This window comes from Curcuma longa, chromosome 20, assembly GCF_044706935.1.
Source record: "Curcuma longa cultivar G26 ecotype Majalengka, Jawa Barat chromosome 20, ITB_CL_G26_1.1, whole genome shotgun sequence".
In the NCBI taxonomy this organism is placed as follows: Eukaryota; Viridiplantae; Streptophyta; class Magnoliopsida; order Zingiberales; family Zingiberaceae; genus Curcuma; species Curcuma longa.
The window spans coordinates 11,913,970-11,930,730 of NC_133880.1; the positions used below are offsets into that span (position 1 = coordinate 11,913,970).

The 16,761-nt window shown below is 36.5% G+C and overlaps 1 protein-coding gene across 2 annotated transcripts in view; it reads left to right on the forward strand.

Annotated features, from left to right (window-relative positions):
- The first annotated feature begins 1,746 nt into the window (after positions 1-1,746).
- Positions 1,747-16,761, forward strand: part of LOC141813705 (uncharacterized) — a 72,849-nt gene continuing 57,834 nt past the window's right edge. For both annotated transcript variants that reach the window (XM_074701680.1, XM_074701682.1), the window contains exons 1-4: positions 1,747-2,148; positions 2,225-2,433; positions 2,534-2,594; positions 6,441-6,489. In XM_074701680.1, the coding sequence (XP_074557781.1) occupies positions 1,905-2,148; positions 2,225-2,433; positions 2,534-2,594; positions 6,441-6,489 (563 nt within the window). In that variant the 5' untranslated portion in view covers positions 1,747-1,904. The remainder of the gene's footprint in view (positions 2,149-2,224; positions 2,434-2,533; positions 2,595-6,440; positions 6,490-16,761) is intronic.

Sequence of the window (16,761 nt, forward strand, 5' to 3'; positions counted from 1 at the left end):
GTCGTGAGGTCGATACATGATGCTGGAGGCGTACCAAGATCGAGTCATAAGGTCGACATATAATGCTGGAGGCGTATCGAGACCGAGCCGTGAGGTCGGCACATGATGCTGGAGGCGTAACGAGACTAAGTTGTGAGGTCGACACATGATGCTGGAGGTGTACCGAAACCGAGTCATGAGGTCGACATATGATGCTGGAACCAATTCATGAGGTCGGCGCGTAAGGCTGAGACCAAGTCGTGAGGTCGGCGCGTGATGCTGGGACCAATTCATGAGGTCGACGTATGAAGCGGGAGGTGTGTCAAGACTGTAGCAGGAGTTCGGCGTATGCTTTAAAGAAATCGGTTGAGATCAGAGAGAGCTCGGTGCATGCATATACCGAAACCAGAGAGAGCTCGACACATGCTTGAAGAAGCATACCGAGGCCAGAGAGAGGTTGGGGTTTCCTAAATTAATGAATGCTTATTTTTACTCTTTTTCCCTTATCTCCTACCGGATCATACATCAAACTAAGTATGCTAAAGATTTGCTAAAAAGATTTGAAATGAAAATTCAAAAGAAATTTATACACTAATGGCCATAAGTGTTAAATTAGATGGCTACTCAAACGAAGTCGATCTTAAATACTATAGAAGCGTTATAGGAAGACTTCCTTACTTAACTATTAGTCAACCTAACATATTTTTTATACTATGTATGTACATATAATTCCAATCATATGCTAAGGTGTTTCACCTGTCAATAGTTAAAAGAATTTTAAGATATTTTTAAAAAAATCTTAAATGTAGGACTCTGCTATCTATCATAGATAAATAATTTTGAATTGATCAAAATTTTAAACTCAGATTATATCGAATGTAAATTAAATATAAAAGCATAAGTGATAATTATCAATTCATAAGCCACTCATTAGTCAATTGGAGTAGTATAAATTCGTCTTATCCATCACTAAAAATAAATATATTATAATATATGAATGCACATCTCAACTGTTACATATGATGCACATTCAAGAATATTATGAACTTAGTAATACAAAATTCAAGTTTCAATTAACAACATAGATGGGTCCTTTTTGATTTTTTAAAAAGGAATATTCTTTTCAATGATATCTTAAGTTTGGGATGACATCTTGATTTTTACCCTTTTTTTTTTAAATTAGTATAGTAGAATAACACTGTGATAATTCATAATTTTTTAAAGATCAAAATGAAGTCAATTGTCTGTAAAAAAAAAAAACCAGTAATAAGAAAAAAAAACTCCTAAAAGTCATTACCCCTATATTTCTCAACTCCACGGAGATGTTGAGAGATTCCCACTCGATGAATTTTTAGGGTCGAGATTAATAAAGGGGGTTATTAGGGAGATAATTTATTCTCCTTTTGAATCAATGGATAATTCGATATTCAAAAGGATGGATAATTCGATATAAATATCGAAGAATATTTTTTAAATTTAATTAAATAATTATATAATCGGATATGAAAATTTTTAAATTTGATTATGAAAATGAATCTCATAGAATTTTATTTATACCTAATTTGAATATTTGATTAAATTATATATATTTTTTATTTTTTTAAAAAATTTGATAAATTTTTATAATTTAGTTGAAATAATTTAAAATTTAAAAAACATATAATCGTAGTAGTAGGCGATAATAAGATATTTGGTTCGGTACGAATGGAGTGGGACGGAGACGATATGGATGCAATCCGATATCCGAACCTCCAGGGGCAACCAATTTGGGCAGGGAAACCTTCCGCCGTTCCGGTTCGCAACGGGAGTACTTCGTTAGAAAGTGCGGGACTTTTGGGAGAAAGGAAGGTGCGTGGTTTTGAAGATTTGCCAAACAAAAGCGACACTTGGAGCCGTAAACCAGGGCTGTGCGGCGGAGCATCGGAATGGAAAGGGCAGGAGTAGTAACTGATACTTCGTCGGAGATCACTGGTTCGCCAACGTCTCCGGGCGTTGCACCGGTAGTCCTCTCCGATGATCTGGTGGAGGAGCTCCTCCGCTTCACTCTCTCCCTTACTGCTTCTGGGGCAGTTCTCACCCTCCCCTTCTCCCTCTCACTCTCTCCTGACTACTGCTCCCGCCTCCTGCAGCCTGAACCTTCCGCCCTTCTTCCGTTTCTCCATCCGTTCGGTATATAGGCGTTTAGTTTTCCCATTCCTGAGAAATACCCTTTATCTTTGCTTCTGATTAAAGCGAGATTTGTTAGTTTGGCATGATGGTGATGGGACTAGTGGAGTGCCGGCATATCCCTTGTACAAACACTTGGCGCGAGCGATACGAAGATGCATTGACTCAGGTAGTTTCTCCAGATCGTTGAGCAATGCTATGCCTTCCATTCCGCTAGTAGAAAAGGCAAATCTGAAAGTGAATGAATGGAATAGTCTGATCTTGAACAAGGGATCGGAACTGACCAATGTAAGCCATGATACTCCCATATATTGTTTTCTTGTCCTTGTAATCATTACCACTCTTATCTATCGGAATTGAATTTGTTCTATTTTGACATCATTTGTAGATGCTTAGCAATGTGGACTTCGAACTCCATGTTCAAGAACCTTTCTTCTCACAGCTGAGAGGTAGCTATTTCCTTTATCCCTGTGGTTCCTCTTTACACATCCTTACGAATTTGGCCAAAGCTTGATGTCTTCCTGAAAGAGCATATAGCTGATAATGCTATTGCGCTATTTCTTGTTCCTAAGGATTTAACACCGCTTCCTTATACTTTTTTCTGCATCTGTATGTTATTCTATTGCATCAATATATAACTGATTGTGTTTTGATTGGGATGATTGCATGATCAAACTGTGATAATAAGCTTTGTCTCTCTTGTCAATCTATAAAGGTGATTTCTTAATGCTTATTAGCTAGTACCAATTGTGGTATCATAAACTAAATTTAGAAACCCATGTACTTATCTCTGACACATGGGTGACACAGTTCATGCTCTTTAAAGAATAAATTGTTCATCCTTTGAGTAATAATATCCATTCTTGTGTAATTGGAATAACATGCAAAATCTTTAGTTATTTTCTATAATTAGTCATCCAGTTCTGTGTACTCCAGTTGAATTGCTCCCAAGTCCCAACACATGTAACACTCCTCAACTAAAAACTACCTGTACTTTATTTATCATCACACAATTTGATGCGATAAAAAATTATAAATCTTTCACAAGTTTATACAATATCTACTTGGAGTTCTCTTGTGTTGCTGAATATCTATGCTCTTATCCTTGTGGCTCCAGTGGTCTGTCTGTGTCATGATTACAAGATAATGGTCAAACTAGTTATCCTGATGACATATGAAACATTATGATAGATTGCAATGCTATAATAGATCTTTTTCTATTTATATTTACTCAATAAAATAAGATTTAATTTTTCTGAACTATTAGGAAAGTTGTTCAGAAATTTTCTGTAGAATGGTAAGTTAGGCTTCCATAAATTTTTTGAATACCAACAAGAGGAACTAGGAAAGTGGTAGGGGAAGTTCTGGCAAAATTTTATTTAAATTACTTGGAAGCAATGAGTGCCTTGTAGTTTAACAAGTAACTGTCTTTCACAAGAAATTTTGAGTATCTAATGATAGATTTGTTAATACATGGGACCTAGGTATCCATTTATAAATATTTTTACTCTGATAAATGTATAATAGATGGGATGACCTAGATAGTATATTGATTTTTCTCTATTATTTCACATGGTAGAGAGCTTTATAACATGCACTAATTCCCTCTTCTTTGGTAACTTCTCTAAACCCTCATTAAGAACCCATTATTGCCTATGATTTTTGGTATTCAATTGCTTGCCCGTGACATCTTCAATACTTTATGGCCATATCACTCTTTGATGCAAATTCATGTTGAGGTCTACCTTGTTTTTGCACTCATTTGTCCTTAGGCTATATCTACCATCTTATGTGATCACACATAAGGATGAATGCCATCTTCATGATATCTTCTTTGCATAAATAATTTCTTTATCTTCATCATTACCTTGTTTCCCATCGACAAATCATCTACGTGTCCTCTTCCAATAACCCTATGCTTCCTTCTTATCCATCAAATTCAAAATCAACAAAAAGATGTCTCTTATTTTTAATTTTATTTTATTGAAAAAAATGGTTGTGTAATTATAGATACCACTCAACCATTTGCATATTTTTTCTCTAACTTAGTGACCTCACTTGCCCATATATTGCATTCTTCTAGCTTCTCTAGCCGACTCATTTTCCTTGCCTTTACATTCCAATCCATTTCTAACCATCGTCTTATCTCTTATATTCTCCTACTACATACCTCATGTGAGTTTCCTCCTCAACATCTTGCACAACTCTAGGTTGTTCGTTTGCACTAGGAAACTTGGAACCCCTTCATGCCATGAGATCTCCAACCTTTGCACAGTCCTTGTATCTAAACATCAAGCACAAAAGTAGGTGATACGGTGGATGCTACAAGCTTGCAGCTGCCACATGGCTTGCGAGATTCGGAAGGATGTGAGACTATTAGTCAAAATCAAAGAGGATTAGACAAATCTCGAAAGATAGCAAGTTGACAACCTCAGCCTTGGGACCGCGGGCCCCGACCTTGGTCTTAAGTCTCGGGTCTCGATCTCGACCTCGACCTCGACCTTGGTCTCAAGTCTCAGGTCGCGATCTCGACCTTTACTCGGTCTTGGACGTTGACCTCACCTCAGCCTTGGGACACGACCCCGACCTCTACTCTGTCTCGGGTGGCGACCTTACCTCAGCTTCAGGTCCCAACCTCAAGTTCGACCTCATCTCAACCTTGGGCCCCGACTTGGGTCTTAGGGGGTCCTCATGTCTGACGAAGCATTAGATTAAAGAAAACACCCAGCGATCGATATACATGAATTTGCACACTTAAAGATCCTATTAATGTCTAATTGTCCCTCACCAAAGAAACTTCTATTTCTATCCTTCCATACAAAATGAATCATAGATGATAAGGCAAGATGATGATCCTTTGTCAGCATCCAACTCTCACGGTAATGTCTTTCGAAGACTCTCAACATGCGTCGGTAGGTGGACATCTCCGATTGCATATGAAGTCAGTTGCTAATCTTCCTTTATAATAACGCAACAGGGGGACACCTAAAGAATAGGTGCTCTTGTGTCTCCAGTATTTGGCTACAGAAAGTGCACTGTCGATCATCTAAGTAATTCTTTCTGTCTCTGATGGGGAGTCCTCTCTGTGCCAACATCTGGAAGGTGACTGTATGACTTGGCTATAAGTAAGCCTTCCACACTATCCAAGCCCATGACTTTTTAGGACTAAGATGCTTAAAAAAATTATATACCCGTGCTACCCCTCCATCTTGATCAAACCAGTCTGTCAATCTCTGTCCAACAGCCTCCGGGGACCCAACAGTCAATAATATAAGATCTAGACATTTGATTAGAGGGGAATTCAAGTGGGTTGCCTTCCATGCCCATACATCAGCACGCGTCAAGTAAGTATGATGGACCCATTTAATCCAAAGGGTGTCCTTCTTCGTCTGTATCTGCCATAGAACCTTAGCCAAGAGGGCTAGGTTCCAAGCTTGCAAGTCCCAAAATCCCAAGCCACCTTCATCTTTAGGCCTACACAGATTTGCCCATAATATTGAGGGATGCTTAGAGGTCCACATGACCTACAGATGGTGTAGATGGCTTAAATACTAATGATTGAACTGAATATTGATCTTACTAAACCAAGCAAGATATATTCTGATAAGTAGGCACTTTGTTTATAGTCTCTAATCTAATGTTTCATGACGATAAAATCATGTAAGAAGATTGCCATTTTGTGATATATGTGGTGTAATCTAAAGAGCTCATTACATCTCTTGTTAGTATTAATAACCAGTTTATAGTTCTAATATCCAGTTGATAATTTATTTGCTTAGTATTGAGAGGTTATGTGAATGATATGTTTGTAACAAGTTTAGATTTTTATAACTAACAATACCATATATTTTGAAGGAAGTGGACACTTCTGCAATAATCTTTATCTAATATAGTCGAGCTAATACATTCGTAGAATGGTGGGAAAAGAACCTTGTTTCCAACCATAAATATATTGAACATGAATTGTTTCCATACCAATTTTGACTATAATCTTCATATTTCATGTGCAACTTTTATATTGAAGTCCAAAAATCACTGTCTCGCCATGTTGGATCTGCAGGATTCTGATATTTTGAAGTAAACTTTTTGATAAATGAATCCTTGTCACCTTACTATGTTTTGCACTTAACGTGTCTTTGATTCCTCTTATGTTCTTTTTGGATTAACTTTGTAATGTTATAATTCTTTTTCCTGCTTTTTTTGGGATTTTGTTTTCTTTTTTCATTCTTTTATGTTTGCGCTGTTAAAGACTTGTTAATGTCAAATTAGTTATCCTATAATATAACACTGTGCAGATGGTTTGAAAACTGTTGAAGGAAGGTGTGCTCTAGGTCTTTATAATCGGTAAGATGTTTAATGAATTTCCATGGATTGATTCAGCTTAGCTTGATACTTATTTATTTTCTATTCTTTTATTATTTCTAATCCACTGTTCTGCTGCTATGACTCTACACCTTCATTTTTAGTCAGATAATTTATTAGGATATGGGAGGGGCAACTTTAGGTTCAGATTTATGGCATAGATGTGGGAAAGTGTAACTTTATTCTGGAGGATGTTTAGATGTTGGTATTCATATTTGGACAAAGGTTGGGGATCTTAAGGAAACATGATATTGATGTGACAATAGATAAAACAAGAAAATGGAGGAAGTTAGAATTAACTCCTAAAAAAAAATGATAAATCCCAGTCAGTCTCATGGACTCAATCCCTGGGGGTGGCCGGTCCGGTCCCACGGAAGGTTCCCACCGACCACCAGGGTAAATTGGGAAGCGCATACGGCGGCCAATCCAGATGCCCAGCATCCTTTGATTGCGTTCCCCATTTGGAGGAAAATTCTTGCAAATACGCCGTAGCTGGGGATCGAACCGCAGGTCCCTAGGTCACAACCCGGATGTCCTACCGTTGCACCATTGCCCCGGGGACTAGAATTAACTCCTCAAAGGTTTATTGGACATGGCTGAATTGGAAATTGATTTTCATAATCAAGTGATTGAATAGGAGCATATTGATGGATTGTATTCCAAGTAGGCTGCCGTAAATTAATTTTTTTAATGAATTAGAAATTAATGTCAAAATTATTTGAGTAATTGGAATAAAACTGATTCAATGATTTGGTTTGGCTTAATCGGAGAGAGCATAAACTTGTGTACTAACTATCATATTCTACATGCGTGAATATGTTAGTGTTAAATTGAGTGTGCTCAAATATTAGTTCTTGTTTGACTAAAACCAAGGGAATTCTAAGACAATTAAAATTGAATGAACCTAAATCAAGCCAAAATAGATCAAATCAGAATCTCTATTTAGGATGCCATACGAAGAGATTAAATTGAATTTTAAACTAAATCCAATGGGCTTGATTTGATATTTTGACCATTAGTCAAATTTATTAAGGAGCAAAAACTCCTCAATCAGTAAGCGCTGGATGTGCATTAACTATGCATGAAAGAATGGGTAATGTTGAAGAATAATGTGCGAACAATGCCATTTGAAGGGTTTCCTTGACAACCCAAATTGGTGCATTGACAAATTTAAAGAGGTTTGTTCCACATCACTATATCGACGATCTTGTCGTACTAAGCTGCTAGTGAGACAACAAGCTCACCATTTAGAAGGATAAAAGCTGCATCAACAATTACAATTTTAAGATGATATTGCAGTATTATTGTGACGATGGGTCTATCGCTCGTGGGGATAAAATGAAGTTCTCTAGGGGCCAAGATGCGATAATAAAAGATGTTTTATGATCTGATGACTTTGAGGTTCTTGTCAGCGAATGTGCATATACTGAAGGTAATCCTTAGTTAAAGGCGACATTGATGGCATAGAAGCAAAACAACTTTCTATGTAAAAAATATTTCCTCAATAGGATGTATAATGAATTATACAATTCCTATAGCTTGGCAAAGATAGCTAAGGCTTGTGGGAATTATTGGATGATAAATAAAAGGGAAGGATGCTGATTTGAAGGATCGATAGGTTTATGGACCGAAAGATGGCTCCACCAAATAAGATAAGCTTGCAATGGAGTGTCCAACCGTATGTTCTTTGTGATAATATTCAAGACTAATATGGTGGATAAAGGCTCAAACTCTATATCGTCCATGCGCTTCCCCTGGACAAGTATCCATATATTGTTGGGGCAATCATGCTTGATATTGCATGAGTTTTTATGTTGCACCATGTTTAAATTAGGTCTCGTGATCTCATATGATATGTCAAGTGTGCAGGTGTTGGTAGCTTGAGAGGTACATTTAGCTGGAAACCCAAATAGTTAGACACTAGATGCTTCTTAAGGTAAAAGCCCTAGTAGGATAGGGAGATAGGAAGCTAGATAAGGAAGTCTAAGAAGGTTAAGGGAGATGAAGTTTTAGTAGGCTAGGAAGGTTGGATGTAAGGCACAAAAGTCCAAAAGAGTCGAGGAATGGACTCTTGATATGAAAGGAAGTTCTAGGAAGTCAGGTGACTAGAATGAAAACCTAGAGGCGAGGAGACTTCACAAAAGTCCAGATAGCACTGAGGCTTCTGACACATTAAATTATGGTGAGAATGAATCTTTGAGTGATTGTAACCTTAGGACGAGGGTAGAACTCGAATATAGGTGAGACTCGATTATTAAAATGGTTAAGTCATAGTGCAACTGTTGCACATGGAGAAGTGAAAATCCTAAATGTTGATGAATTTGAGTTTATGGTATGTTGTCAGCCAATTGATGAAGTTGGAGTTGTCGATTGGGAATACCTCAATCGACTTATGGAAATAAATTAGTCAACTCATGAAAGCATAAAGCCATTCAAAATTTGTGGTAATAAATTAGTCAACTCTTTATGAGTCATCCAAGGTAGTTGAGTAAAATAAATTCAAAGCAAACAAATGTTTGCAAGTCAGCTCATGTTAAATTCGCGTAAGCAGAATGTTTGCGAGTTGACTAAATGCTACCTCGATTGTTGCCTGCAAGACAGTCAACTGATGTGTATCTTAGAAAATTATTAATGAGGTTCCTAAAGATCTACAAAAATATTTTAATATTAGAGCAATGGATTGATGTGCCACCAACAATTAACACCGAATCACACGCAACTTGTTGAATTTGGCGCTTCGTTTAAAATGTTGTAGTTGATCCGTTTTCAACAAGAACAAGAGCGCCGAAAACAAAAGTGGGAATAGTTAGCTATAAACCTACTTTTTATTAGTGTTTTGTTGCCTTCCTTGTACTTTATTTACAAATTTGTAAAAAAGAAGATGATCTAATAACTGTAAAAGGTTTTGCCTTCAGTGGTGCCCAAAAGGAGAAAGATAGTTGTTTTCACTTATGGATTTATGTGTGTTTTCTACTTTATGTTATTGTGTTTGTTTCCACTACGCACTAATCTTTGTAGATATTAACATGAAGAAAATCAAGAAAAATGATGGTTGCTATTCACCATCCCTCTAACATCCGAACTCTATCCTACAAGTAGTACCCCTCTAACATCCGAACTCTATCCTACAACTAGTATTAGAGCATGCCACTTTAGAGAATTAATAGTTAAAGGAGCAAATCTACTAAAGTAAAATGCCCATCTAAGAGGTTACAACAAAGCAAGGTCGCCATGTTTTGACGATAATAACTTTTCTTATTGGAGGAGTAGAATGAAGTATTATTTGATGACAAATATAGAGAGTGCGCCTACCACTGAGGATGAAGGACTTGTATTAGGGAAGTGGTTATGTGGACTGAGAAAAAAAGGTGTAGTCAAATGCCACAACGATTGTGACATTACAGTATGGATTGCCTAGACCAACTCAATAAGGTTTATCCCTTCCAAAGTGCTAAAGAGCTTTAGTATAAGTTGGTGGAATTGCATGAAGACACCAGAGACTCAAGAATCACATTCAAGGAACTCAACGGACTCCATCCTATTAGAGAAAGTGTGAGAACTACGACCTTATTAGATATGTTTTAAAGGTTTTCCCAAGGACTACTTTGTGGTTATCTGTGGTGGATGCCTAAAATATGTCCTGGGATCTTTGTAAAGTTAGATGAGTTGTTTTGTAAGTTTGAATTGAAGAGAGTTATATCATTGATTGTAACTAATAATATGACTAAGAAGAGGGAGAAGGGGACCTCATATAAGTCTGAAGAAGAGTCTGAGAGCAAACTGGTGAAGTGAGATTTTGTGAAGAAGCTGATGTAGATAAGTTGAAAATTCAACAAGAAAGATGTCAAGAAATTCTTTGGAGATGCTAAGAAAGAAGGTAAATCTAAATTAAAATAAGGGCAAAACATAGTCTGTATTTGGTTGATTTCCTTGAACTCCCGAAACAAGAAAAGAAGCTAAAAAGCAAGAAGACACTCAAAGCCACATAGGATAAAACCTCATCTGAATCATCAAATAAGCTATACAAGGTGACACGACATCTAACCTTTATAACCAACGATGGAGTAAAGCATTCAAATGAAAGCCAAGGAGAAGCATTCAACGAGGAGGTTGAGTCATCTTATGAGTCATTATTTAGGGATAACAAGGTAACTTCGCTCGAGTTAGATAAATGTTATGAGTTTATTGTATATATAAAAAAGAGGACATCCTAGTGCAAAAAACTCCTGTCAATGTGGGGTTCTCGGGAAGAGTCTATTGTATGTAGCTTACCCTGTGTTATAAGAGACTGTTATGAGACTATTGTATGCTTAACAAATTCTTTAGCTAGGTCAAAAGCAAAGGTAAAAGGTCTTTAAAATGAGCTTAAGGTTATTAAAGAGGAGGCCTCTTTAGCTTCCACTTGTAGAGTCTAAGAGGGAAGCTCGCCTCAAGTTGAAAAGCATGAGGAGAATTCTCCATTGAAATTGCAAGTAGAAGATATAAAAAAAATCTTAAAGCAGTTCACCTTGAGCTCGAAGTATCTTGACATGATGCTTGAAGTTCAAAGAACTATCAGTAAGGTCAACTTTGATATAGGTGAAAACGCAAGGAAGTATCTGTTGGTGCAGGGAGCACCAGATAATCGAACTTAAGTTTTGATAATGACAAAGGTTCAAAGTTAAACTGTGTTGTGATCTAACAAAGTTAATCAAGTGTGCAGGTAGCACAACTAGAAAAGTCCTAACTATAGGTTAGATAAGAAATAATCCTAGTGGATCAGCTGGACCATGGCAAGGCAAGGAAAAACCCTAGTGGGTCAGATGGATTATGGCTAGGTAAGGAAAAACCCTAGTGGGTTAGCTAGATCATGGCTAGGCAAAGGAAAACCATAGTGGGTTAGTTGGACCATGGCTAGGCAAGGAAGTCTTAGCAGGGTCAGAGACATTAGGTGAAGGGATTTGGTAGGGTCTGGAGGTTTAAGATCAAGTTAGACCAGAGACTGGAGGTCGAGGATCAGAGGCTATGGAAGAAACCTAAATTGGGTCTGGAGGATCAAGGTTTGACACCAGATAAATTCTCCTGAGAGGGGTGGATAAAGACACATTCCTTTAAAGGGAATAATAGACCTCGGTTTGACTTAGGATATAGTTGTAAGACTGTCACCATTTAAATACTATGCCTGTTGTGCTAACTCTGTGATGCAGAAATTTAAATTGAAAGGTGACTAGAATAGTTCACTCCGGGCGATTGGAGGTCCGGACGGTCCTGAACTCAACCCTGTGTCCAGATGAGTTGGCAGAATCTGTTGAATAGAGCATGTCAGCATCCAGGCGTTCGGAAGGAATCTAGACGTCTGACGATGGATAAGTTACAATCATATACGAATAAGATCGCTTCGCCTAGCTCTCGTTAGGTTAGTAGTTTAGGTGCTCAGAAGGGTTCTAGACTCTCGGGGATGGATAAAATTGCGATGATAGCGGATCGGATCAGATCGAGTCGGGGAATTCAGAAAGGCATCTAAGCGCTCGGAATAACTTTTAAATGAAGTTGCGACCAACTTCAGTACAATAATTTCTACCGCCTCATACTATCGTTTTGCTCAAAAATTCTGGCACAACATCGACGTGCTGCTCCGATTGTGCTCAAGTTTTAAATCTTTATCAGTAGCTTTTCTTTGTTTTATTTTCGTCTTTCGTGCTTTCTTTTAAATAGAATTGGTAAATTTATTACTGATCCCCATCTTTTGTGAAAGACAAACCTCCTTTAAGATGAACATTAGTGTATTGCCCATCGGAAGTAGTCAATAACTGCGGGCCATAGAGTAGCAGTCGTAGATTATGAACCAAGTAAAAATAAAGTTCTCTTTTATTTTCTTCTTTCTATTTTTCACTACATCTCTTAAAAGGAAAAGTGAAAAAGCGACGCGCTATTTACCTCCCTAATGTGCTCATCGATCCTATAATTATTATCTGAGCGGGGTGCTCGAAATAGGTGCACCCACCAATCAGCTTGTTTTCTTCGTTCGTTTTTGATTTTTTGTTCTTTGTCAGAATTGGTGCAATAACATCTTCTGACTAATTTTCCATTTTTTGAAACTGTTTAAAATTGGTGCAACACCATTCGAGCGACTTTTTCCTTCAGGTATTTTATTCTTTCCACACTACTAATCTAAGACAAAGTCTTGGAATGTTTTATTTTTCTTTGTGTGCAAAATTCGAAATGACACATCAAGAGAGCTATAATACTATTCAGCCCCCGCTCTTCATTGAAAACGTTTTTAGCTATTGGAAATGCCGAATGGAGTTCCACTAAAAAATTCAAATGGACATGCGGATCATCATCCAAATTGGGTTCACACTTCCGATCGACGAGCAAGGAATGCCACTAAGATGCGAGAAGTGGGACAACACTACCAAATGGAAAATTAAAGTAGATGCCAAGGCGACCCAAACTCTCCAATGTGGTTTGACAAAAGAACTAAACTCCGTCGGGTCCTTCATCAACACAAAGGACTTATGAGAGAAGCTGATCGAATTCCACGAAGGGACTTTTGACATAGAGGTAAGCAAGCATGATTTAATATTAAATAAACTGTATGATATAAAAATGCAGGATGGAGAGTCGGCAAATCAACTTCACGCTCAGATCTAGGACCTTAACAGACTCCACGTGATCGGACAACCTATCGAGAATCGGGATGTAATCAGGTATGCTTTAAAATCATTTTTGAGAAATACCTTGTGGGCATCGATGGTCGATGTTTACAAGGTCTCTCGATATCTTTTAAAGGTAAGGTTAGATGAGTTATTTTCTTAATTTGAACTTCACGGGCAATTTAATACAACTACGACCGAGAAAGATATCGCTTTGCTTGTAGCGAAAATCAAGAACCAAGGAGCCGAAGTCCAAATCCTGACTTGAACCCGAATTCGAAGACAAATCGGATTCAGAAGACAACGAGGAGATACCACTGAACTAATCAATCTAGTTCGGAAGATGTTCATAAGAAAGAACGAGTTCACCAAGCATGAGATTAAAAAGGTGATCAAGTCAAATCAAACGGGACTGAGTTGAATCACAAAAGCAAAAGTCGATAACATCAGCTATGGATGCAATCAGAAAGACATTTCAAGTCTGAGTGCTCAAACACTATGGAATTTAAGAAGTCTTGAAGAAAGATGTTAAAAGCAACCTGAGACGAGTCTTCGTTAGAAGAGTCAGACGAAGAAGAAGCTTAAGCGAGCTTCCTAGCGCTACTAGCACGAGAGCAATGAGTTTGAGCCCGATTCTACAACCGAGTTCGAAGCCCAGTCTGAGTCAAGCCATGGATCCATATCGATTTCAAAAGGTTCAAATCCCACTATAAGTGCTCAATTAGTAGAGAAGTTGTACTTAATGATTTCTTGCTTAACTCGTAAACTAGTCAAATCTAACGTCCGCATTAAGTCTCTCCAAAAGGAGGTCAAAACCCTTAAGGAGAAGACTGACCTAAGTGTTTCAACTGAGCAAATTTAGATTAGAACTTCAACTCAAGTCCAACAACTTGAGGAAGAATATTCCAATTTGAAAACTGAAGTTGAAAATCTTAAAGGATTATTAGAACGATTCACCTTGGATTCTAAGTATTTTGATATGATACTCGATACTCAAAGGGTCATGTACAATCGATTTGGACTCGGATACAAGGTTAAAACACAGTTTAAATCGTACCTATTATTAGTGAATCGAACTAATAGACAACGAGTCCAGGCATGAATTCCCAAGTCTAGTTTGACTAATCAAGTTGGATTGAACCAATATTGGGTCCTAAAAAATCGGATCCACTATTTGACTAGACCTTATCAGGGTTGTATTCTAGAGGGAGCCAATAGAAAAATCATCTTAATTAGATAAATTATATGATTGCCTGATTTATTGTTTCTTGATGCATGTTTAGTTTATTTTATGCTTAATTTATAATGGTTAGTTAGAAAAGACTTAATCTAATCTTGACAACTTAGTATTAGAAGGAATTGAGATGATAATATGCTAGGGAAACTTGATCGAAAACATATTTTGGCTGTACAATCGACTTAGTGAAACTGGTTGAAGCTACCCCAGTTTAACATGGGCTAGTTAGACTAGGATTTCTAAGAAGAAGGTTAAATATATAATTTTTTAAAAAAATTTTGTCTAGGAAGTGATCGTTGATCCGATAACCAAGAATGCCTCTACCTTGCCACGACTTAGAAGCCAATTTTTATAATGTACATTTAACTGACTGACATGTAAATCTGAATTTAACACAAGATTAGATAAAATTTTAGATTCAAAATTAATAAAGATAAAATTGATAAACCATCTCACAATTAAACCTATATGACTAATATGTTTAACAATCAAGAATGGGTGAGATGGAAAATAAAAAGTGAAAATCAATTTATCTTAAAATCCAAATACAAGTTAGATACAAATCAAATATCTTATGTGTAGGAACACAGATTTGGACTAATGGATGTTGGATAGTGGATGCTCCAGGATATGACTAGAGATAGATTGAAATTCATCAAATTGAAACTCAAGAACCTAGGATCAGTCACATTTAACAATAACAGAAAACTTAAGGTAATCGGAACAAGTAATATTGAACTAAGTTCCAATTTTGTTATTCGAATTTAATCTTCTTAGCATTAGTTAATTGTGTGATCCTAGTTATTTAGTAACCATTTCAAATTTTGAATGCTTAGTTAAAAATATTGAAAATCCTAAAATAACACTTAAGGGAATTAGGAGAAATAACATCTATATCATTAATCTACTAAGCTCTTCAATTAAGTGTGTACTGACATAGCAAGAGGAAATAAAGTTGTGACACAGGAGACTGGGTCACACTCATCTAAGACCCATTTCAAAAATGAGTCAAAATGATTTAGTTAGAGGTCTACTAAAATTAGTAAACCAAGAAAATACAATCTATAGTGCTTGTCAACAAGGAAAACATATTAAATCAATTCACAAATCCACTAATTTGAATCAAATTAACTCAATACTTGAACTTTTAGTCTTGTTCGATTCACATAGGGTTAAGTCACTAAACGGAAACCAATACTGTTTAGTATTAATTGACGATTACTCAAGATTTACCTGGGTAAAATTTTTAAAAATTAAAGGTGAAATATTTGAAAATTTTACCAACCTATGTAAATTAATAGAGAATGAAAAAGATGTAAAAATTAAAAGAATAAGAAGTGATCACGGAATAAATTTACTGAATTTTATCAAAATAACGATTACCACTATGAATTTTCATGCCCTAAAACCCTTCAACAAAATGGAATAGTTGAAAGAAAAAATAAAACCATATAAGAAACAACTAGGACAATGTTAAATGAATATAATCTAAAAAGGGTAGCCCGGTGCACGAGGCTCCCGCCTTGCGGGGTCCGGGGAGGGAATCCAATGTACACAGCCTTACCCTGCCTTTAGCAAGAGGCTGTTTCCAGGATTTGAACCCGTGACTTTTAGGCCACACGGCAGCAACCTTACTGTTGCGCCAAGGCTCCCCTTCGTTAAATGAATATAATCTATTTAATCAATTTTGTGCTGAAGCAATAAGCACAACTTGCTATATTCAAAATAAGATCCTAATTAATAAACTTTATAATAAAACCTCCTATGAAATTTATTATAATAAAATACCCAATCTAAAATATTTAAGAGTTTTTAGATGTAAAATATATATATTAAACAAAAAAACTACTTAGGAAAATTTACATCTAAAACATAAAATGAAAATTTTCTAGGATATTCCATAACTAGTAGGGCCTATAGAATCTATAACAAGAATACCTTAAAAGTTGAAGAAACAACCAACATTATATTTGATGAAAAAAATAATTTTGACCAACCTAATCAAGATTCAAATTGAACAAAATATCACAAATCTAGAAGATAATGAATCTAGACTTGATTCAAACATGACCAAACCAAAAGAATCAAGTATTGCTTCTACCACATGAGCACCCAGATTAAGATCTAATCGCCCGATTGATTAAATTTTGGGTGATTAAAATCTAAGAGTTCAGACTTGATCATCTTATAGAAATTTAAGTCAAATAGCTCTAATATCAAAAATTGAACCCAAAACCTTAGAAAAAGTCCTACCTGACCCTGATTGGATTATAGCGATGCAAGAAGAACTAGTTTAGTTTAAAAGAAATCAAGTGTGAGACTTAGTACCTATGTCAAAAGATAAATCAATCATTGACACCAAATGGATCTTTAGTAATAAAT